Below are 25,336 nucleotides of genomic sequence, written 5' to 3'. Positions count from 1 at the left end.
ATTTGTCATACAGCGCCATCTAGTGTGCAGATGAAGGTAGAGCCGTTTTTTAAATAATTTCATTCATTCAAATGCATTTTTACTCTCCTTTTCGTTCCTTTTAAAGACAAAATGACTTGATTTTGATATGTACTTGTAATTATTATTATTTTTATTTCATTATTAGAAAAATACATACATAAAATATAATAAAACATCTTTTAGCAGAGAAAGGTGAGACACCTGTTTACATTCAGGAACATTTGACAAAGATAAAAATGTAATATTGCACATAAAAACCTAATAGTGTCATGAAGTAGGGTAACCATATTTTTAACATAATTTAATACTTCACTATTGTAAGGCAGATACGATAAAAACAAGGCAGAATTGTCTCTTTCTTTAATCCACTTCTTCAATAGTGGGACCCTGTGATTCAGAATCAGAATCAGAAAGAGCTTTATTGCCAAGTATGTTTGCACATACAAGGAATTTGTTTTGGTGACAGGAGCATCCAGAACACAGAAATAGCAACAACAGTACACAGAGACCATAACACAATAGAATACAGTACACAATGATTTAAATAAGGGCCTATGGGTATAAAAAATTAAGAAATACAATACAATAAACATAAGATAAAGATATAGAGAGTGTTAAGCTATGTATGTATGTAAATATGTACAAGTAAAAAATAAGAATAGACTATTGTAGTACAAGGTATGTGCTATATACAGCAGAATGAATGAAATATAATTTACAGAAAAAGTTGTATAAAAATAGATAGTGTATTATCTGGAGGATATAATTAATATTGCACTTAATTATTATTGCACAGAGTTATTAATTGCACGGTGTGTAAAAACATTTCACTGTTCAAGAGGTAGATGGCCTGAGGGAAGAAGCTGTTTTTGTGTCTGGTTGTTTTGGTGCGCAGTGCTCTATAGCGCCGACCAGACGGCAGCATTGTAAAGAGCTGATGGCTTGGATGTGAGAGGTCCAGGGTGATTTTCTGAGCCCTTTTCCTCACTTTGGATGTATACAGTTCTTGGAGGTTGGGCAGGGGAGCACCAATGATCTTCTCAGCAGTCCGAACCGTCCTCTGTAGTCTTCTGATGTCTGACTTTTTGGCTGAGCCAAACCAGACAGTGATGGATGTGCAGAGGACAGACTCTATGTTAGCTGAGTAAAACTGTTTTAATAGAGTTTGTGGTAGGTTGAACCTTTGCTGGGATTTTTTAGCAATGGAGCCAATGTGATTGTCCCACTTCAGTTCTGAGAGATGGTGGTGCCCAGGAACCTGAATGACTCCACTGCTGCCACAGTGCTGTTCATGATGGTGAGAGGGGGGAGTGCAGGGGGGTTTCTCCTGAAGTCCACAATCGTCTCCACTGTTTTAAGTGTGTTCAGCTCCAAGTTGTTATGACTGCACCAGACAGCCAGCTGCTCAGCCTCCTGTCTGTACGCAGACTCATCACCATCCTGGATGAGGCCAATGAGTGTGGTGTCGTCTGCGAACTTCAGAAGTCTGACAGAAGGGTCCTGGGCAGTGCAGACTCAGACTGTGCTTGGAACCCACAGCCGCCTGTGGGGGGAACTCCTCCTTGTGTGAGTGATGATTGGATTACACACACTTTCCAGTTCCTTCTGATGATGTTCATACTCTTCCTTTTATGCCAGCTGATTGTTCTCCAAACAAGTGATAACCTCCTTACACTTATCAATAACCTTCTTCTTCTCATCTTCACTAATCTTTCCTTTCAACTTTTCATCTTCAATGCTGTTCTTCACGTTAAAGGCATAAGACTCCAGATTGTTCTTCGCCGCGATCTTCTCCCTTTGTGCATCGTCATCTGCTACTTTTCTGCATCCTGCACCATCCGTTCAATCTCCTCTTCGCTGAATCTACCTTTGTCGTTGGTGATAGTTATTGTATTCTCTTCTCCGGTGCTCTTGTCCACAGCGGATACATTGAGTATGCCATTTGCATCAATGTCAAATGTCACCTCGATCTGAGGCATGCCTCGTGGTGCAGGGGGGATACCTGTGAGGTCAAACTTGCCAAGCAAATTGTTATCTTTGGTCATGGCTCTCTCACCCTCGAACACCTGAATCAAGACACCTGGCTGGTTGTCAGAATAGGTGGAGAATATCTGTGTCTGCTTGGTGGGGATGGTGGTGTTGCGTTTGATGAGCGCAATCATGACTCCTCCAGCGGTCTCAATACCTAGTGACAACGGAGCCACTTCGAGAAGCAACAAGTCTTGATACTCTTGTTGAGGTCTCTGCCGTTAAAGTCTTGCAAAAGCTTCTGGATCTTGGGGATCCTGGTGGAGCCGCCGACCAGAACGATATCGTGAATTTGGGACTTGTCCATTTTAGCATCTCTCAATGCCTTCTCTAGCGTGCCTCTGAAGAGCTCCGAGTAATGCTCTTCAAAATCGATGCCTTCAAACAGGGAATCGATCTCGATGCTGGTTTGAGTGCTATATGAGAGGGTTCTTTTAGCTCTTTCGCAGGCCTCCTCACCGCTCTCTTATGTCCTTCTTGTGATTCCTCTTAAACTCCTCAACAAAGTGGTTTACCATCCGTTTGTCAAAGTCCTCCCCTCCCAGGTGGGTGTCCCCTGCCATGGCCTTTACTTCAAAGATTCCATCCTCGATCGTCAAGATGGATACGTCAAAGGTGCCGCCACCCAGGTCAAAGATCAGGACATTTCTCTCTCCTCTACTGCCTTTGTCCAAGCCATAAGCGATGGCGGCCGCTGTGGGCTCATTGAGAATTCTCAGCACGTTCAAACTAGCGATTACCCTGGTGTCTTCGGTTGCTTGCCACTGCTAATCTTTGAAATACACTGGGACTGTAATGACAGCATTATTAACCTTCTGACCCAGGTAGGCTTCGCCAATTTCTCTCATTTTGACCAGGACCATGGATGAGATTTCCTCAGAGTAGAATGTTTACGTTTCCCCTTTGTACTCCACTTCAACTTTTGGTTTACCATCCTGTTTGATGACCTTAAACGGCCAGAGCTTCATGTCGGACTGGACCACGGGATCGTCAAACTTTCTACCGATCAGACGCTTGACATCAAATATGGTGTTATTTGGGTTCATGGCAACCTGATTCTTGGCGGCGTCTCCAATGAGTCCTTCTGTGTCTGTGAAGGGAACGTAGCTAGGAGTGGTTCTGTTTCCTTGATCATTAGCGATGATCTCCACCTTGCCGTGCTGGAACACCCCCACACAGGAGTAAGAGGTTCCCAGATCAATACCAATGGACAAACCTTTAGACATCTTGTTTGTAACAATAATCACCTGCAATATACAGTGCATCCGGAAAGTATTCACAGCGCTTCACTTTTTCCACATTTTGTTATGTTACTGTCAAGTAAGTTGTGGAAGAACCCAATTTCAGGCAGCGTTCAGGGGTAACAACAAGAATATTTATTATAAAAAACAAAAAAACAAAGACCCACAATGGGGTATAACAACTCACAAGAATAATAACTGGACGTAGACTAACTAACAATAAACTGGGATAAACACACTAGACAAACTAAACTGAACACTTACTAGACTGACAAGAACTTCATGAACAGGAAAACAGGAATCACACTCAGGGTACAAGACACGATGAAATACAAGGTAACACTCCAACAAGCACAATGACTGAGCCCAGGACAGAAGACACACGGGCATTATAAAGGGAGATACAAACAAGGGATAAACAAGGACCAGGTGTCGGGGACAGTGTTGGGTAAGTTACTCTTAAAATTTATTTATTTTTTTTTTTTTATTTTTTTTTTTTTTATTTTATTTTTTTTTTTTTTTATTTTTTTTTTTTTAAAAGTATTTAATTACTTATTACTAATTACTTTCTATATCCTACATCAACCTTGATGAGTTAAGTGATTCAAGGATAGACATGAATCGGCTCTTTTAATTCATTCAAATAAATAATATTAAACTACATAAAGTAGTATTATTAATTACAAATGTGAGAATTATACATTAAAGCATGGATTTTAAAGTTAGACTTTGAATTTTGATGTAAATTCCTCTTCTGCACACACACATATTACACAAAGTATTTAGTTTAATTACATCAGAAGTAAAATAAGAACAGAAAAAACAGAAAAAATACAACAGAAAAAATAAGAGTAATCCCTTACTTTACTTTTTCATGGGAAAAGTAATTAAATTACAGTAACTAATTACTTAGTAACTAGTTACACCCAACACTGGTCGGGGATTAAACACTGAAGGGAAGCTAAAGAGGAACGAAAAGGCGGGAACAAAGACGCGGACCGGAGAGAGAGTATAGAAGGCCGTAAGTGCCAATATGTCTCTCTCCACACATAACCTAAGGCTTTGCCATGACTCTGCTACAAGACCAAGAATAGACATGACATGATGAAGTCATGACAGTTACAGCCTTATTCCAAAATGGATTAAATTCATTATTTTCCTCAAAATTCTACAAACAATACTCCTTAATGACAACGTGAAAGAAGTTTGTTTGAAATCTTTGCAAATTTATTAAAAATAAAAAACGAAAAAATCTGTAGACCTTCATTTTGTCAAAAAAGAGAAGTGCTGTGAATACTTTCCGGATGCACTGTAAAAATGCATTCAGACGTAAGTATAAATAAAAAATAAATCATTAAAAGTGTCCATAATATTTTTTACTAAAATAATAATGTATTATTAAATATAATATTATATTTATAATACTGTTTACACATGTATATTAAACATTTAATTTATTAAGCATACCTGTGGGTATTTAAATACGACTTCAGTATAATGAATTCTGAATTTAAGATGAATGTATAATATAATATATCACAAACGCACAAAAAAGTATGCTTTAAAGAGTGGCTTACCGATCTCTTCAGTTCAGCTTTCTTTCTGAGCTTCCTCTCAGTTTGCTCGAGTTGTCTGTACTCGACTGCCTCTGCCAGAGACGATCCATGTATTTATACCTTCCTTGTTGCTTCTAGAAACACTGGACTTCTCTTGACTCTCCTTGAACTTTCCATACGTGCACTGATGATCTCGTACATACTGAGCGGCGCAGGAGTAGCAGGTCCAAAATTGGAATTGAAATAAAAGTCGCCTCTACGCTGTTAGGTACGACAAACAATTTTTTTATTTAAAATCTTAACTTTATATGTTAGTGTCATGTTTTGATTTGTACTTTCATTCAAATTATTAATATGAAAGGTTCAAGAGTAAATTGTCAGATCGCTGTTGAAGTCACGTAAACAACGTGTACGCTTTATGTCTGTTACTTTTCTCAGCGCTGTTAGAAAAAACCCAATCACAGTCGTTTGTGAATACAGGAGTTTTAACAAATATTTTAAGTATTCGTGGTCGGATTTCGATTTGTAGCCCATCTCATCTTCTAATCTTTAATACATTTTTAGTGTACAAAAGTCTGCAGTAAAATAAAAAATTCCACAGATTTAAATGCTGCTTAGTGTTTATTACTAAATCTAAAACAGTATTCTCTTTTGTTTAAATTATGTCAGTGTTACAAAAACTCACTGGACAATGATACAAACGTTTGTGATATTGTTTAATCGAATAATATTGTTCAAAATGCAGACATGAAAAGGGGATGACATCGTGGCTGAGGAAATACATTTGACAAATGATGCAATTTCAATCACAAACAGTGGACATGAGGGAAATATTCAAATGATAGCATTCACAGTGATATTTCCTTAAGACATTTATAGTCCTTTAGAAGTGATAGTAAAGACTGAAAATGTGGCTATGTGTGCGAACATCTCAAAACAGTACCTTAATCATTAACAGATTGCATTATTCTCATCTAAAACTGGCCTACAGAGCATAAAATGGTCTATGCTATTTTATTATTAGAATCTGTAAAGGCCACAGAGATGAGTGTGCGAGAATGGGAGAACAATCCCTGTTGGTGACATTTCATAAAACCCCTAACCGAGGTATATTTAGCAGAAGGCCCAGCTGGGTCACAGAAGTTTCTACACACACTGGTGTGTATCATATACCAGAAAAACAAGCTTTTACTAGCTTTTAGCAGTACCACCCAGTACATTCATTTCAAAAGCTATAATATTTTCCTATGCAAAAGATATATTATGCTAAGACTACCATTAAAAAGCCACAAAGACAACATTTCAGTCGTTATAGTGGGTGAACGGAATAACCATGTAAAAACGTAACATAACAATTATTATTTATCCTATAAGATCAGTAACTATGACCAATATTTGGCACATATTTAAAGCCATAGACAATGGTCCTTTCATATTTAGGTTAAAAGATGATTTACAACAAATGTTATAATACATAAATTCTAACGACGCACATAAGTCTAATAGTGACATGAGCATATTTCGTCACCGGATGTAGGTAACACTATTAAATAAGAGTAACATTCAGTAAAATCAAGTTTCACTTTACGAAATGATGAATATTAATAGAAAATAAATTTCTCTATTCACTGGTTAATGCAGGTCCATCTGTGATGAAGGCTGAATTGATCCAGTCACACTAATATCTGAAAATAGAAAAATGGAAAACAAATACATTTTTGGCATACATGTTTATTATGATGTTGAATAATATTCACACTTCATTCATTTCAAGTAACTGAAATAATTTTAGCAAAAAACAAACTATTTTTATTATCTAATTAAATTAAATCATTTAAGATTTAATTGGTACGTTGTCAACGCGAGAATATCATTGACAACCAGCAGAGGGCACTACGGGACTAAATATTCTGTTCTTGAGTATTTCCTCTGTTTTCCAATAAACAATATAAGGTTTTTCAGTGTCCCTTTATTACCTGTAGTAATTTGGTTTGAATGGTCCGTTCTTGTTGAGGCCCATATATTTGGCCTGTTCGTCTGACAGTTCTGTTAGGTGAGCATCAAAGTTGGGAAGATGCAAGCTGGCCACATATTCATCTGAAACATGCAAGGTAAATCAATTACATCAATACTTTATTTGACCAATGATTATTGGTTTGAGTGATGCTTACCCATTTTCTTAGGCAGCAGGTACACATCCTGTTTGTAGCGACCTTCTGGTGCATTATACAGTTCTATCAGGGCTAAAGCCTTAACATTAAAAGAACAAAACATCCTGTTAGAGGTGTTAAAAGGAACCTTGGGTATAGAGAGATGTATGGCTTAATATATTAACAATGGCACTGACTTTATAAATTTGAAATAAAAAAAACAGTGTAACTGTCACAGTATTCACAAACTTCGAAAAACTATTTTTACTCGGAGGCCGCCATTTTTTTTCGTCATAATCCGTGATGTCAAATGGTTGCAGCCTAAACATGATCTCTTTCTCTACAGCGAAGCACACACGTTTCCATATATAACAGTAAAATATGAGACGTCAAACATAAGACCAGATATATAAATACACAGGGACAGTAGGTGGCGGTATGTCGTCTTGACACAAGCTAGCCTGCATGCCAAAAAAGAAAAATGCGTTCAGTATGTATCAGTAAGCGTCTGTTCAAGGTAAATGTGCATTAAATCATAGCTTTAAACTATTGCCTTTAAGACATTTAAGACATCGGCATCCACCATAATCGTATACTTTATACATTATGAGAATATATTGATAAACACAATAATAAGATGCTTGCGGTTTGTTTAATTATTCTGTATTAGAACACACGTGAATGTTAGCCCCCGTCAGCTAATGACCGAGAGAGATAAGACAATAACTAGGCTACTGATGTTAATAAATCAGCATAAAAAAAGTCAAAATCTGGATAAAATGCATTTTGTAATGGCTAAAACATCGTGTATATAACAAGTTTGAAATGATTTTGGTTATTAATATGTATGTTTGTATTGTTTCTGACCAACAATATTAAAATGTATGAAAATACACCAAATAGCATCTTTATTTTCTTTCTTTATTATTTAGCATGATTTATATATATACGGTATATATTATCCTACAGCACCTTATATTTACTGAAGAACTGATTAGTGTGTCTGTGTTTAGTTTGGCTGCTTAGCTGTGCTTGCAACCATTTTACGTCATCGAGAAAGAACATGGCGGCCTCCTTAGGTTAAAATGAGTATTACATTTAGGTTTTTTTAAAGAATAGCAAATATTTGATGCGTTTCTAACGACAAATGCTAGTAGTGTAAGGTTATTACTAGGGATGTGCAAGACTAATCGACTAGTTACTTTTAACGGTAAGCCCCCACTAGTCGACATTAAAAACAACAGTAGATTACACGGAAACATTACACAAAATACTATACTTTAAATTGAATGCATCTTGAGCACACTCAATAAAACTAAAATGAGAATGTCTCAGCTTCTAGATTCACAGAACTTAGAAATTTCTTTGAATATAATGTTTATCACAAAAAAGCGCTTGAATAAATATGATCGCTTAGCACTGTTATCTGTGCAGAGTTTGTGCAGATTCCTCAGACGGAGTTATTGTTCACAAACATTGAGCCGACTTTCATCCGAGCATAATGCTTGCATTTCTGCGGAGCCCGTCTGGTCACCCCTCGGAGAAAAAAAAACAAGACCCGCAAATCCGTGGCCAGTTTTGTAATTCGTTCCCACAGTTTACAAAACCGTGCTCTCGGATTAATAAACAGTACCCACGAGTTTACAATCCGTGCTGTCGGTTTTGTAAACCGTCCCCTCAGTTTTTGAAATCTGTACCCACAAATTCATAATCTGTGCCCACGCTTTCGCAATCCGTTCGCACAGTTTTGCAAACTGTAGCCTACTTGCGGAATTGAAGCCTCTGTCTGTCAACAGAACAAGCTCCTACACGAACATTAACAAATATTGTATACTGTTATATATATAAATTGTCCTAATGTGTTTACGCACGAGTGCGTGGCGCATATAAAGCATGCGTTCATTGACGCTTTTCACTGGCATAAAATTGGTTTGACATTAAACGTTCGTGAATTAGGGACCATGAATTAGGGATTGCGAAAGCGTGGGCACAGATTATGAATTTGTGGGTACAGATTTCAAAAACTGAGGGGACGGTTTACAAAACCGAAAACACAGATTGTAAACTCGTGGGTACAGTTTATTAATCCGAGAGCACGGTTTTGTAAACTGTGGGAACGAATTACAAAACTGTCGCCACGGATTTGCGGGTCTTTTTTTTCTCCGAGGGGTGACCAGACGGGCTCCGTACATTTCCTCAACAAAAACATGTAAAATAATATTAACATCATAATCACATGCAGACTCGAGTGTTTAGCTTATGTTTGTTCTATAAATTAGCTAATATGTCTAGTTAGTGGTAATATGAGTCTGCTTTATTAGTGGTTATTTCATTCGCTCTGCGCGAGATCAAATGCGTTCTGAGACTGTAGCTTGTTCTGTACTTTTTGTCCATTGCTTTTAATTCGCTTTTTTGTTTACACACATTGCTTTGCTTCATAAATAATTTTAAAAAATGATATAATGTAGGCTATCGTGTTTGTTGATAGGCTATAGGCTAACCTAATTATAACTTGTAGGCTACTTAAATTGCAACTAATTTTAAAAAAGTTATGTTTTTTCATTCAACATCCGTTAAATAAACAAATAATGAAACATTCGTTTTTAAGCTTTTAATTAATTTTTATTAAATATTTAAAGTTTCATGATTTCAGTGTAATAGACACACTTTTACTAAAATTTAATTTAATTTGATAACTAAAATTTAATTGAACTTTTAGAGTCCGAAAAGTTTAAGGACTTATAGGAGAAAATAAAATGGATTTTGTATAGGCTACATATTTTAAACAAATGCTCATCGCTTTACTTCTTGCAGCTGCTAAAACGATCCAGTCAAGGTTGGGGCATCAGCAAATGCAGAAATATTAATGATCATAATGTAAGGAAAGTGGAACACATATGCCTGAGTTACATTAAATATTGTATATGAACAGTTCAATTAATAGCCTACATTCTTTAGTCTTTAAAATGTATTACATAGGCCCTACGCAAAGTTTTTGGACTCCTTCTGGGCCATTCTTAGTTTTAGACTAGTCGACTACACGGTTACAAAACTTTCGTTTAAATGACTGTCAAATTAGTCGTAGCGCACATCCCTAGTTATTACAACGTATTAAGCCATACATCTCTCTATACACCGGGTTCCCTTTAAATCAGCCATGATAATACAGCTTTTCTGCAGCACCCAGGTCTTATACACCCAAAGTTACTTATATTTTTAACATTGTATTACCTGAGTTGTGGCTGTGATTGACAGCACAAATGAGGGTACCGTCGAGCAGCTCAGATTCAATAGCCGACCCTAAAAAACAGCACACAAGTGAAAAGACTAGCCAGATGCAGCAGAAGAGCACACAAAGGACAGATATTAATCACGGTGAGACCAAAAAGCACATTACATTAGCAGAAAACTACGACTCAATTATGATAAAAAGAGAGTGAAAGGACCTCCGCCAGTAAAATGACTCGTTTCCCATCAGGCCAGATGACGTGGTCGACCTGCGAGCGCACCCTCTCCCAGGTGAGCTCTGGAGTCCGCAGACTCGCCTAGAACAGAGAAAGAACAGCCTGTTGGCTACATACACCCCTGCCCACACACAAATAAACTAACACTCACACACATTGAAACTTTTATCTTTCACAAGCTAAATGTCTAAACACACACACACCTAACATTCACTTGGTACACATTAAGCACACTTCACGGTGTTGTCAGAAACATGCGGCTAAGAGGCTTTCAAGTTGATTAAGTGACGCTACTGCTCATGTGTTCCCTTTTTCAGAACATCTACAGCTGTTGACTAGACTACCAGCATTCACCGATAAAATTAAAGGGACAGTTCACCCAAAAAATGAAAGTTCTGTCATTATTTTCAGATTGTCTTTATTCTGTTTCAAACCTGTAGATCCCAGTCACCATTCCCTTTCATTGCATCTTTAGGTCAATGACACCTGATGCTGTCATAATGGTTTAAAACAAAGTAAGCATAAGATGACAGAAAATCAATTTTTGTGTGAACAATCCCATAAATATACTAGCGCAAATTACTATGCTAAAATTAGATTAGATGTAAACAAGCTAACCACCTCATATAAACCACAAATATATTTGCACTGAAGTCAGCATGGCTCTTTTAAATAACTCACCACATCAATCTCAGTGTTGGAATGGCCCATGTTACAGACAATACATCCATTCTTCATTCGATCCAAGTGTTCCCTGGTGACAACATTTTTGTTCCCTGTATAAACAGAAATTGCTTTTAATCTTGGTTCACCTCATAACATATTTGTGTGCAGAATCCCAAAATAAATTTTTGGATTGTTAAGAGGAAAATGTATGCATGTAAATAAGCGTTTAAAGTGATAGTTTACCCCAAAATGAAAATTCTAAACCTGTATGACTTTTTCTTTTGCAGACCACAACAGAATACATTTTGAAGAACATTGGTAACCAAACAACACTAGCACCCATTGACTTCCATTGTATGAACACAAAACACTGAAAATATATATTTTTGTGTTCCACAGAAGAAAGTGTCCTATACAGGTTTTGAACAACATGGGGGTGAATAAATGATGACATATTTTTTTATTTTCAGGTTAACCATCCCTTGTTTTATTTTGGTCTTGAGGACCATATTGAAACAAATGTAGCATATGTGCCTTTCGCTAGCAGTATAAAGACTCACCCAACTCTTAGACAACCCCATCAACTCTCCATTAAGTTTGACGCACATATTTTATCACACGCTAAGCAAATATTGGTTTTCCCTGCCCACTTCAAAGTAACCCCGCGCTTAGCAGCAGGTGTCAATTTCTGTATGCAAGGGCATACAGGCCATACTAAGAGTTGTAAGCAAAACAAGAAATACATTTAAGATGCAAGTGAGCCAGCCGTAACCAGACTCACCTGTGCAGGTGATAACCATGTCCATTTGGCGCACCACCTCATTTAGCTTCAACACTCTGAAGCCGTCCATGCTATTGAGGAGATACAACAAGATCAAATTCAATTCTTATTAGACAGCGAGTGAAAATGTGTGTATATCTTCTTGATAAATGTGCACTTTAGCCTGTTTGCAATCTTCCTGTGGGCATATGTTAGGTTAATATGGGGAATTCTAATGTTATTTGTGCAAGTCCCTAAAGAGTTTAGTTTACTAAGGTTATTCGACACAAAAGCACACTATTAATGAGACCTTTTCTACTGATTCATAAAGGTTTTTTATAAATTAAACATTTGCATTCTGCTGATGTTTAAATGAAACATTTTGTATTGAGTACAACTGATTGTTTAGGGCTCCTGAGACTCTTCTTTTGATTCAGCTAATCTTATTGTCTTACCAAGCCTGAAGAGCACAAATAGGATCGATCTCTGTCACACACACTATGGCTCCAAGCGCTTTCAGGGCAGAACAACAACCCTTTCCCACCTACACCAGAGCCAATACAAGAGGAACAGTTACATACGCAAAAATATTCAAAATTTCTCCTTAAAGGAACAACAGAAAAATGAAAATGTTGTCATCATGTTGCTCAATCTAAATTACTTTATTTCTTTTCTGTGGAAACACAACAGTTATTTATGTGAACATTGCTCTTTTTCCATACAAAGACAGTAAACTGGAATGGAGTCTGTCAAGCTCCAAATAAAGACAAGACATCTTTTTAAAGTAACACCAAAGACAGTTAAACAACTATAAAACTTGACGTTAATCAATTTGACGCAATATTAAAATGCAGAGCACATTCTATTCACTACATTTTAGGGATGCACGATAAATTATCGGCCATATCGGTATCGGCCGATAAATGGACATTTTTAATGTTATCGTATCGGTAATACAATGTAGGCCGATATATTATAGCCGATAAATCGTAAATCATTTCCTCTGGTTAAACTTCATCAGCTGCATGCTGCTCACAGTTCAAATTCAGTACATTACTATCTTTCTGTCATGATCAGTCACTTACTGCTATTAGCAAAACATTGTTGATGTAGGTACAGTATGAAGATACATTAATTATGAATGTGTAAATTATAGGAACAAAAGCATATTATTTGAATCAGACTGCTGTCTAAATGCTTTCTGTCTTGACACCTGTTAGACGTGTGGCTATTAAGAACATTTTTCTGGGTTGCTCTGGAAGAACATCTACTGTATAATTTGTTTATTAAATAAAAAATATACCAGAAAAGTTTGAAGGTTAAAGAATCGTTAACTAGTGTAAGTAGGCTTGGTACATGATCAGGGGAAAAAAGAGAACTAATGCTTACCTTGTTTTCTGCAGTGAATGTTTTCAAATAAAAGCAGTCGTCCACTTTTTGCCTTTTGTTTCAGTCTTAGGGAATTTTATATGAATATTTAGATACTGTATATACGCCAATATATCGGTTATCAGCTTCCAATGTTAAATGATTATCGGTTATCGTTTCTGCCACAATTTACATATCTGTGCATCCCTACTACATTTATAGCACCTTTTTGTCCTTGGTCCTTGACAGCCCCAAGCCTGGAAAATCTGCTAAATTTGTATCGGTTAAAATTATTATGTAGGTTAGGAGCAATATGAGTGTAAGTAGGTGACAAAAAATATTTTTGTGAGCTATTATTTAGACCACTGTTCATACAGCAAATGTCTTCAAACTTTGAGGTCTGGAAGCGTAGCGGTACATGATACAGATTACCTAGATTCTACTACATTTTTCAAAAAAAGAGCACATGTTGACTGACCTCTCCATAACCACAGACCACCACCTGCTTCCCACCAAACATCACATCTGTCGTTCTCTTCAGACTAAAACAGAAAAAGAGGAAGTCTGTGATGATTTTACTCTTCCTAAGATAAGCATGAGTCAAATATGATAATGGGTCAGAGGAAGATGTGACATGCTAAGCTAATCAGGAAATCACATCACAGGCTCATACCCATCCAGGATGGACTCTCTGCAGCAGTACAGATTATCAAACTTCTGCTTGGTCACAGAGTCATTGACATTCATAGCAGGGACGCAAAGCTTGCCGGCTTTGGAGAGCTGGTACAGCCTAACAGAAAATCAAAAGAGACAGATTCCATTTTTAGTAAGTTTGCAGTGAGAACATGTCTTTTCAAAGTTGTAATCATTTTTTTAAAGGGGTCATATGGCGCGAATACGTGTTTTTCTAAACTAAAAACGAATGGTTACATTTTATTTACAATACTGTTCCAGAACAGTACAATCCGAATTTTCAAGTGTGTGCAGCGCATTTCACAGATGATTGCTTCATGTACCTGGGAGAGATCAAGGCCGGCTGAGCACGAAAGCTTTGGTTAAGAAGTGGGGCAATTCCAACCATTACAACTTCGCAAGGACAGTCTGGCGCTTCAGATTCGCAGCCTGTAAGTATATTTTTATTGTAAAAGACTTTGTTACGGACTAACGCGAGTTGAGTTTGTGATCAGCAAATGTAGACACGCGCGCAACTTGAAAACAGACAACATAAGTCCTAATAATCATAATTATGTTCCAACTAGAGGCAACAAATGTCGTGTTTATTATGGGGTTTATTGTCTTTGTTGATTCGTGACGAGACATGGCGTAACACTGGTTGATCACTAACGGCACATCTTTATAACGTCGTATATAAAAGGTAAAACAGTTAGTTATAGTTTTTAACTATTAACATAATTTTTTTTTTAAAACCTTACCAATCCTTTACATCCTGCTCAAGTCGCGCTGGCAAAGTTGATGTATCGGCTTGATCATCTTGATTTTCCGGATCAGATTCGGGCTCGAATTGATAAGGAACGTACCGATGACATTTTATCACCTGTCAGTACAATTGCTTGGGAACATGATGTTCCGAATATGGTAAGAGGCGTTACATTTCCGTCACACGCTTGCAGTATTCGACCAATCACTACACACTGGTTAACTGGCCAATCATAGCACACCTCGCTTTTCAGAGCGATGAGCTTTGTAAAAAATCTGCACGTTTCAGAGAGGCGGGGCAAAGAGATACAAACATGCACGGTATGTGGAAAATACAGCGTTTTTTAACCTTAAATCGTGTATACACATTGTGTTACATCTAAAACAAATGATAATATTCGTTTTAGCACTGTCATTTGACCCCTTTTAATTATTGGCTTCCCCAACAAGATCACGGTGGAATACTAGAATACCCCATTTTATGTGCGTGTGTTTATGTCCACCTTTACCTGTGTACGCCTGTGACACTCTCCTCCACGATCCCCCGCACTTTCTTAAACACACTGGGGTACTTCTTATACACCCAGTGGGTCAGATCTCCCCCATCATCCAGGATCTATGAGAAACAAGTGTCATGATGACACACAGGGATCCTGACAAACTCAAATCACTGTCTCAATTTCATTAGAACAGCACAGAGCTGCATATACCATGTTTGCCTGCCAGCCCTCCGTGTTCACACAGCGGTCGATGCACCACCAGAAGTCATCTTCTGATTCTCCCTTCCAGGCAAAAACCGTCACGCCTTTAAAAGGTAAAGAAATGAGTTCAGAATAGCAGGCCGAATAAAATCGTCAGGTTAGATTGCAAATGGTGGATCATTAGACAACTTAAGTTCGGTTACCGCTCTCGGCCAAAGCTGCTGCCACTTCATTCTGGGTGGAGTAAATGTTACATGCAGTCCAGCGACACTGAGCGCCCAGAGCCACTAGTGTCTCGATTAGGACCTGAGAGAAACCAATTTCAATTCAAACACTGTAGTTGCAGCGTAAGCACGTGCTTATAATATTGTAAGTATAACATACTGCGGTTTGTGCGGTGATGTGAGTGCAGCCGACCACTTTAGCCCCAGCGAGTGGTTTCTCCCCCTGGGCTCTCTTGCGTAGGGAAATGAGTGCAGACATATCTGTGGATGGGCAAATGTGTTCTTGGTTTACATTCAAGTCCAGGTTTAAGCATGTTCAAAAGATGAAGTTAAGTGGGAAAGACTGCGAGCAGATTGATGTGAGAAGTGTGAGCGGATTGTGGTGGCAACGCTGACATCTTGACTCAGTTATTCCTTAAAGAAAATTAAGAATTTGAGACTGATGCCCTGAGTCAACAGTCCTCTGCCTATACTGTTAACAATAAATAACAAAAACTGACAGAGATACAATAGATGACAAAATAATGGTTAATCTCCAGTTAGGCCGATGTGTTTACCCTGAAAAAGATCTGAAACTCTGCATACTGTAAAAGCCATCTTAATGCTTTAACAAACTATGACATAACATGGGAGCACATTGCACAAATGTTCCCACGCAGATGGAAGCGCCCCATGTAGCCAGACCTTTGACCAAAATATATTTGACTAAAGGTCTGGTCCTAGACAATCTGATTAGACATTGCCAGTTTCGTGAGCAGGACCCATCTGACAGTCAGCTGCGAGACAGCAGGCTGTCTGTGGACGTGCCGTTTAATGCTGAGACTGGGAAAACCTGACATGAAGTACAAATCAGGTAATTCCAAACCTTGCTCTGCGATCTCAATCTCCCGCCGGCCAAACTCGGCCTGCTTTATGTTCTTGACGCAGAAGTCACTGCTGCCCTTCGAGTTGACCTGGCTCTTTTCACGGGGAGACGTCTCGTCATCTGAACTGTCCGTGTATGAGGCAGCTATAATAGCAGAGAGACACAAAGTTTACATTGGAGACAAACAATAGTGCACACAACTGATGACGGCGTATCACAATTGCAAACCTCAAATAAAATGAACAGAAAATTAACCATTTTGTATTAAATTGATCTTAAAGTAAGGAACATTCTTTCACTGACCATTTTATGAAAAAGAAATATATCTACATTTTGTACCCTATTTATGCAATGTGCTTTAAAGGATTTTTTTTATTCTGATCAAGCAAATAAAGTGAAAAACTATTCGAGCAATCTGTTTGGAGTGAAGGGGATCCATCTACGGTCACAAACATGCAAAAATGTTTATCCCTGACTTTTGTCGATATTATGAAAGATTTAAGCATGTGAACTTGTCTGATTTAGAGCCAATGCTGCTAAAAGTCTGTAGTTCTCTTTTTAAACTGATCTGGGATTATATTACACAACACATAGACTAACATGAACAAGCAAAGAGTCTTGTTTACAAAACTTAAAATAAACTCTTTTAAATAGTAAATACGTTTGTTTGGCCTTGATTTTACAGTTCAAACCACATGCCTGTAATGTTATTACTGTAAATTAATTTACTACAGAACTATATTATATTTGACATACAGTCAAACCAAAAATTATTCAGACACCAGATATAATTTTTGATATTTTTTTACTAGTGGATGCAGGACACTGTAGTTCATTTATGTAAGTGAGGATAGCAAAATAAAGTAAACTGTGGCATATTATAGCCAAAAAATCTTCATACAGCGGACTACAAGTATAATTTGGAACCAAATTATTCAGTCACTTTGACTTAACCATGTTTTGCTTAAGTGTTTTTTATTTAATTGCTAACGCGACCTTTTTACACCACAGCCTGACAAAAATTAGGAAATTCTTGGTAAATGGTTGCCCTAAATTGGTATTATCTAATTGTGTACTTAAATTTAACAGCTGACAGCTTTTCAACCTAATCCATTACATACCTTTCTATCTAAATTTTCAAGATGAATTTGTTCTGACACAGTTTAACTCTTGAGTTCATTTTCTAAACTATAGCCAACAAACTGTGATAATGTGAGAAATGTTGAAGGTGTCGAAATAATTTTTGGTTTGATTGTATATTTGTGTGTGTTTGTGTATGAACGTCTCAGCTCTACTTGGCTTGCAACAAAGGTGGATGTGGGTCGGACCTGAGCTGTAGCTGTCTGTAGAGGACTGAGAGATCGAGCGAGACAAAGAACGTCGCCCGGTCTTCGTAGGGAACTTGCTGAACTCCTGTTTTTCCTCTTGGTTGGCAAACTGAATCTGCTGCAGTAAGATGAAGGTATGGAAAAAGACAGAATGGGGGAGAGATAACACAAACAAGTGTTACTGTTGCATCTTAATTTATAGCAGTGCCAAATAAAGAGCTTTGATTTACTTCACTACAGTTATACCGCAAATACTACATCATACAACAACAGTATCTGTTTAGGAACTCTGCACCTCTGGCTCATTTCCAGCAGTACAGATTTATTCAAACTGTGATTTGCATTTACTTTTTTAGGTACAATAACTTAAAAACAATAAAATACTCTGGGGAACAGCATAGCTTCCAACATGGAATGTCTAAATATACCCTAAAAGGGAGCCATAAATAACATTTGCTCACAGCTGTATTGACAGATTTTACCATTACATAACAAAAATCATCAGGGGACTTTTGTTTCATTCAGTTTTTATAATGCACATCAATCATTTATATGTTATGTGATTGCTTTCTGTGCACTGCTGTGTTTGTGTCTACACACACACGCTCCTTCAAAGCAATACGGCTGGAAGTTACAATCTCACAGCACACATAGTGCGACAAAGCATTGAAGGAATTGTAAAGGAAAAGCTGTTTTACATAATAATTTACAGTACTGTATGTGTGACAGACTGATGATGTCTGTAATGTGAAGTAAGAGCAGAAAAGGGTGGGGCATCGGTGCTGGACTATTTGATTTTTACAGTAATATGCAGGTAAATCACTAAGCAGAGCTGCGGCACTCCTTTTTCATGCTTCTTTCATACACGGATGTCTGATCGGACTCCACGGATCACGATTGGCTCAGCTTCAAAGCATCTGAGGACCCACAATTACTGGGAACAGGAACATGAATATGGCTGTCCTTTAGCAAACAGAGCTTATCATTACAAACCCATTTGGTTTGATATGTAACCAAAAGTGTAGCATGAATGTTTGTTCTTAGAATTAACCTCCTTCCTGTCACTCTTGCATCATTTTCCTGGCAGACACACTCATTAAAAAAAACTTTGGTAACCTTTGCCGTGTGTGTGTGTGTGTAAAATATTTACTGTCCAAGCACAGACCAGAGACAGATAGAGATGACCGTGTAGAAGTATATCAAAACATGAGATTTTATCCAGGGGACATCATGAAGCATCCTTATAAAACTGTCCTGCACATACCGTGGAAGATTAAACAGTAAAGTTCAACACCGCTCATGAATCTGATCCTTTCCCCAAGCAAAACATTGTCCTCACCACACACAAAACACACAGATGGTAACACAATTACAACTGTCAATCACACAATAATCAGACCCAAATTAATAGATGGCATAACAACGTGTTTTTTAGTTCATATTGACTTTTGGGAATATTTGTACCTTGGCCAATCTGAGGACAGTCTGTGACATTGTAGAGCTCACTTATGAGAACACGTTATATTGGGAACATTTTCACAGACAGGAGACCTAAACAAGTCTCATTTTAATCTTAGTGCATTGAAGGAGAAGCAACTGTAATATTATACAGATGTAATTTGCCATTTATCTTTCCTATAGGACGATTTTCCTAAGACCTGAAAGATTCCATACAGTCAGTGCCCGATGCACATTCAGATATCAGTTTGATATTCAGTGAGTGAACTCAAAACAGTCAACGATCTAAGTTCCAATCACCAAATAATTCAGTTACTCCCTGCAGATATGTTAATCTGTTAGCTAACGTGATTTCCCAGACAGCACACAAGTTCTGAGCTTAGCTATGTTTGGATATAAAACTCCGGGACATTCAGATGAAGTTGACACAACACACAGCTGATGTTTCAAGGAAATTGGACTGATAAAAATGCCATTGTGAGGCGGCATTGTGAAAAGCTTTGAACTGAATGTGCTTGAAATAACTGGACAAGGACCACAGTATACTGTAACTCTTCAGGTGAATAAAAAAGAAAAAAACATGGTTGGAACATGATGTGCTTTACATTTATGTATTCGGCTAACACTCTTCCAAAAAAAACAGTACTTTTTCAGTCAGTGCATTACCTGGGTTTCAAACCCATTACTCTGAGCGTTACTCTACCAGTTGAGTTACCAGAATACAAAACCGCATTAACATTCCTCGCAGTTCATTTCATCGCCCCCTCCATTAAATTATTAAATTGCATATTTTTTTAACACATTGGCAATGCACTTTCATAATCCTGAGTGCTGTGAATGATAAATCAAAGATCTAATGCATGAGCAAAGTTATATATGAGGATAGTCTAATAAGTCACAAACACTCCGTTTGATAAATGACGGGTTGTGTGATTCTGACATAAAGTTGGTTTTAATAAATGCTGACCATACACTGAATATTCCATGTTCACACAGACCAGTCGGATTCTCTGGTTTTACATTCATACTTTGAGCTCACTGCAGGTCTATTTTAGTCTAAGTCTAGGCTTAATCAGTCATTGGGAAGCATGGTGTCTCAAATCTCCCTACACAAAGAAAAAGGAACTGAGAACATGATATATTAAATATTGTTTAAGATTTCCTTCAGCTTTTCCAGTGTACCAACATGTTGACAGTGACTCATATTCAAAAAATGTACATGAGGTACAGCAAAACACATGAAGTACATGTCAAGTTAGTGCTAAATGTAATAAATAACATTTCCCGGAGTGAAGGGGGGACGTTTGAAAGCTCAGTTTAATTAGATAACACTTAAAAAGTATGAAAGCATGTTAAAGATAAACTAGGTTTACATTACAGTATAATATTAAATAGCTTTTAGAGTTTTATAATAAGCCATTGATTGTTTCTTGGTCTGCTTTTTGCCACATTTTTTATTATTATAATAATTAGGACAAAATTATACTAGTATATACCAGGGGTTTTCAAACGTTATGATGCCGAGGACGCCCTTTTGTAAGGGACCCACTTTCTAAAAAAAAACATATCTATCTATATATTTTTATGTATGAAATAATCATGAAAAATCTTCTGGGGGCACCTTAAAATGTTCTGGAGGCCCCTTGGGGGGGCCGGACCCCAGTTTGAAAATACCTCTGCAATACTAAAAAAAACATTCTAATATACTAGAAATATAAATATACTAACATTGATATATTTCCTGAACAGCTGATTTTCACCACAAAAAACATGAATCCCAAAATCATGTTAAAAATAATTCCGCAATGTCCTGTTGTAAAGGATGGAAGACAGTATGGAACTTACCCTGGGAAAGTCATAGCCATAGCTCATGGTCCCTGCCTGTGGCGGCTGCCGCTGACCTGTGTGCATGTGTATTGTTGCGACCTGAGTTCCACCGACGTAGTTTAACCCACGGGAAGGGGAAGAGGGGGAGGTTTTTGCAGACTGGTGGAGTTCTTACAGCAGACATGAGGGTATGGGAGGTGACACGGCAACCAATAAATCAACCACATACAACCAGACCAGCCTCTTCTTCTCTCTGTTTCTACAGTCTACTATTCTCTGTAACTACTGTAAAGGCCGCCGTAGACATGCCTGCAGTAAAAAAATAATGAATTTTGTTGTCCTGAAGCATTTTAATCCAACTGGATTCTCCCAGTGACATAAGGAACCGACTCTCCTGCAGAGTTTACCCAGGCAGGCTAATAAAAACAGGATCTGTGGGGAATTAAACTTTGTTTCTCTAAACCCCTACGGAATCCACTATAGGTCACGCAGGTCAACTCTATTCCGAGAATTGACTTAAAATATTCCACAACAAACACACACACACGCCATGGAAATCCACACAGTTCTTTTATCATCCAGATTTAGAGCTCAAACTGACCCAATCCGGTAAGAACAGCCAGTCAGTACTGGGCCAGCAGACACCGCTGAGCCGTTTACAATGTTTCTGTCCAAAACCTGCCACCGTAGTCCTAATGTTACCATCCTGGCCTTCAGCCACAGTCTCTAATCCCGGTCCGAGGTCACACAATGTACCCTACTCTCAAAATGATCGTCAACAGAAACAAAGATTTCAACAGTCCTTACAGATAATCCCTCTACAGGGATTTTGACCCAATGATAGTTAATACAAAAGATCATAATTTATTGTATGGGAAAGAGCTTGGGGATTGGGCTTTAAATTACTCCTGCTGGTTCTGAAAAGCACCAGGGCTGGTAAATGACGATATCAATTGCATTTTACTATCGGTTTAAGTCCTTACTTTATTTCACTGTCATTACAACTGAATTGTCTTTCTGTCATCATTTACTCACCCTGTTGCCATTTCAAAAATGTATGATTTTCTTTCCAACTTTCTTCAAAATATCTTCTTTTGTGTTCTGCAGAAGAAAGTAAGTCATACAGGATTTGAAATGACAATCCCTTTAACACGATTCGACCAAGAATGTAAAAGTAATGAAACAATGTTTAAAGACATTACCAACCCCCTCAAAAAAAATTATCATCCAGCACAAACCACTCGAGTGAATGAAATAATTGGGCTCTGAAGTGCAGATGTTCTAGCGTGAATAAATGATATGAGATCTTAAGCTCTCTCAGATGACTAATCGTTGTAAAGAGACCCTAACGGACAAGAAAATCTCAGCCAGTGAAGCAGCAGCATCGGACGGATCCTTCAATACATCCACTGAGCAGAACTGGACGTCCAACCAGTGGCTTTCCAAAGTTTCCCGAAATTTGATCTAATCTTCAGAACTATGTCCATTATACCTTTAAGTATAATAAGCCAGGAAGAAGAAAGAGAACAAAAGCAATTATGTGTTCTTGCACTACCATAAAGAGTCAGTTCACAATAGGAATGTACCGCCAAAAAAACTTCACAAAACAAGTGAAATTAAATGCTGTGTGAGAGAAACAGATCTATTCATAAAGACAAAGAAACAAAATTCTTCATTTTGTGTTTTTGCCATATAAGAGGCAGAGTGTATGTTTGAAGAGAAAACACAGAGAACAATAACAATGGGAAGAACTCAAGATCAGTGCGGGTCTCTCAGCAGGTACTGCGGCCCCATGCCAAGATTCTGTCTGAGAAACTCTGGAGAAAATGTTCCAGAGTGACTCAGTAGACGTGTGTCATATTTCTCAAACTCAATGCAGCCTCTTTTCACCATGTTATCGGAACCTCTCGCTCAAAGCCAGCAGTTGTACTAAGAGAGAAACTTTCTCACACTCAAACTGTGAGAAGAGAAAGGATACAATTGCACTGAAACTGTGAATACTAGAGGAAGACCTGCCAGCACATACAAAAGAGGAATATACAAGATCAGAAGGGAAAATAGTAGGCTACAAGAGAAAGTGTTCTGATACTTCAACCATTGTTCATTGCGAAGAGATTTTATTTGTTACAGGGTATCTCGAGTGGTTACGAGTGAAAAACTGAGAATGTATTTACTGGGCGAATTAAAGAACATTAAAGAGATAAAAATAAAAATTATGTCATCATTCACCCACCCTCAGATTGTTCCAAACCTGTATGAATTTCTTTGTTCTGCTAAACACAAGTAAATGATGACAGAATTTTCATTTTTGGGTGAACTCTTTAAGTGATGTCTGAACATGACGAATAGAACTAAGGGAGAATCTGCGTTCTGCTGGTGTAACAATGCAGACATTGTTTCACACACTGCAGTAGTAACATTTGTGTGTGCAAGGTGCAAATACGCTTGGCATTTTTACTAAAATAATCTGAAAATCGCCCTGAATTCATTATTACCTGCATGCAAGATAATACGGAAAGCACTGACGAATGTATATTTGCATGCCACCCTGTCCTGCAAGACTACGAAGCCAAATTTAGATTATACACATTAAAGAGAAAATGTGAACTTTGTTACTGTAGTTGGCTTGGAGATGGGTATGATGCAGCTGCTGAAGAGAAGCAGAAGAACAGCCTTTGGCTCTGTTGCATAACCAGCTGACAACTCTGATGAGAGTGGGCAGAGTAGTGTGGCTCTTTTACCACCCACACACACATACACACAGACTTCATAGGGCCACACCGAATACGTTTACACAATCTGGCCTGGATCATCTGTCATACCTATCCATCAGTCCATCCATCTATCTGCCTACCTTGTAATGATAGATAATCACTCTTTGATCTGTGCAGTAGTGCCTTGACTCAATACATTGTATGGCAGTCCTGTTAAAGTTGTGCCATGATATAATTCACAACATTATCCTGCTGAAAAATGATAATATCAATTCTAATGGCTTCTATTACAAATGCCACTATGAAACTGTGCACCATTAAAACCATTACAAAACTCCTTTACATGTTGAGAATGTAATGGTGTTTCATTGGTTACCATCCCAATAGAACCCAAACACGTGACTAGAAGACACAATTACAGTTTTTATTCAAATCAATACGATTCCTATTATAACCATTAAATCCATTAGACATTCTGTGATGGTTTCTATTGTTTCACGTAGGCTACCATGAGAATCTGTTAGACAAGATATATTTCCACCCCTTATATGGCAAATTACCATGGGAATCATGCCTTTGAGAATTGGTCAAATTCTAACAGTATAACCTACTTGGGCAGAGACAGGTTACGAAGCAATATATCACGTGACAGACTGAAGCGCACAACTAGTTCAACTCTTGTCAGGGATAATCTTTCCTAATGATCCCTGGGAGTGACATGTTTCCAGCCAGTGCGGCATTATGCGATGTTTTCAATAGACACACGATCCGTGTTTATCCCATAACAGCTAACGTTAACCAAAGTAAAGCTGAGTCCCTCTTACCTTCTTGACAGATTTGTGAGTCGGGACCGCAGTGAATGCGGCGGGCAGTTCGCCGACGTTCATGTTCACGTCGTTCTTGGTGCCCGTGATCGCGGAGTATTTCTCGGCAACGTTTTCGCTCTCTTTAAACTCTTTACTGGCCTGTTTCACCTCCACCTTCGCATCCCCGCCAGAGTCTGTCATGGCAATGTGAATCTACGCGACTGCAGATGATTTTACGCGGTAGCTCCGTTAGCGTAACCTTTGGATTCGTCCTTTTACGCTGCCGGAGCGTTTGTAAAGCTCCGAGTGTCTAGAAAGCGGAAGGAGAGATTGCGCAAACAGTCGGAGCTAAACTGTCAAATGAAAGGGAAGGAAACAAAAGCGAACGGTTGAAGTTTACAACAACGACATTTTACCCCAATCCGCAATGGATCACAGATTAAAATATTTGGCTGTCCGTTTGACGGTCAGCGGCAGCATCAGCTGTGGGCGGGGCGTAGAGTCAAACACCTGCACGCAGAGGAAATTATAGGAGGACCGTGGCTTAACAGTGCGTGTACCGTAACGTGTCGGCAGTGGTGTAGTCTATTTTTTGTAGTGATACTCTGATCCCCCCAGCCTACTCATCCGTCCCAGATCGACAACCCATGAGCACCACCACACTCACGAATGCCTAGAGTATGCCTCTACATGTAATCAGGCAAGTACCCCAGAGCGCAGTT

The 25,336-nt window shown here is 38.2% G+C and overlaps 2 protein-coding genes across 8 annotated transcripts; both read right to left on the bottom strand.

The window, feature by feature from the left end:
- Nucleotides 1-207: 207 nt before the first annotated feature.
- hspa1b (heat shock protein family A (Hsp70) member 1B) lies at nt 208-3,695 on the bottom strand. Its single transcript, XM_057356276.1, is given in 4 exon segments — nt 208-1,838; nt 1,841-2,248; nt 2,251-2,507; nt 2,509-3,695. Coding segments are annotated over 4 exon segments (1,659 nt in total). The 5' UTR covers nt 3,315-3,695; the 3' UTR covers nt 208-1,650.
- Nucleotides 3,696-6,151: 2,456 nt separating this feature from the next.
- ahcyl1 (adenosylhomocysteinase-like 1) lies at nt 6,152-25,303 on the bottom strand. Of its 7 annotated transcripts, none has more exons than XM_057356642.1 (17): nt 24,633-25,303; nt 17,810-17,927; nt 16,482-16,625; nt 15,777-15,877; nt 15,596-15,698; nt 15,402-15,496; nt 15,201-15,307; nt 13,928-14,044; nt 13,733-13,796; nt 12,342-12,430; nt 11,908-11,978; nt 11,142-11,236; nt 10,443-10,541; nt 10,228-10,296; nt 7,018-7,096; nt 6,823-6,943; nt 6,152-6,531 (listed from the first exon to the last, which is right to left on the bottom strand). In XM_057356642.1, exons 1-17 carry the CDS (start codon nt 24,813-24,815, stop codon nt 6,525-6,527), a joined length of 1,662 nt encoding a protein of 553 aa, XP_057212625.1. In that variant the 5' UTR covers nt 24,816-25,303; the 3' UTR covers nt 6,152-6,524. The 7 variants fall into 7 exon arrangements, with proteins under 7 accessions (XP_057212625.1, XP_057212627.1, XP_057212629.1 ...); XM_057356644.1 differs by having other exon boundaries at nt 17,810-17,924; XM_057356646.1 differs by lacking the exon at nt 24,633-25,303 and adding an exon at nt 21,113-21,310.
- Nucleotides 25,304-25,336: the final 33 nt, after the last annotated feature.

The sequence above is a fragment of the Triplophysa rosa genome, linkage group LG17 (assembly GCF_024868665.1).
Source record: "Triplophysa rosa linkage group LG17, Trosa_1v2, whole genome shotgun sequence".
NCBI classification, from domain to species: Eukaryota; Metazoa; Chordata; class Actinopteri; order Cypriniformes; family Nemacheilidae; genus Triplophysa; species Triplophysa rosa.
Note: the sequence above shows the minus strand (reverse complement) of the source record. Positions and strands in the feature narration are given on the sequence as shown.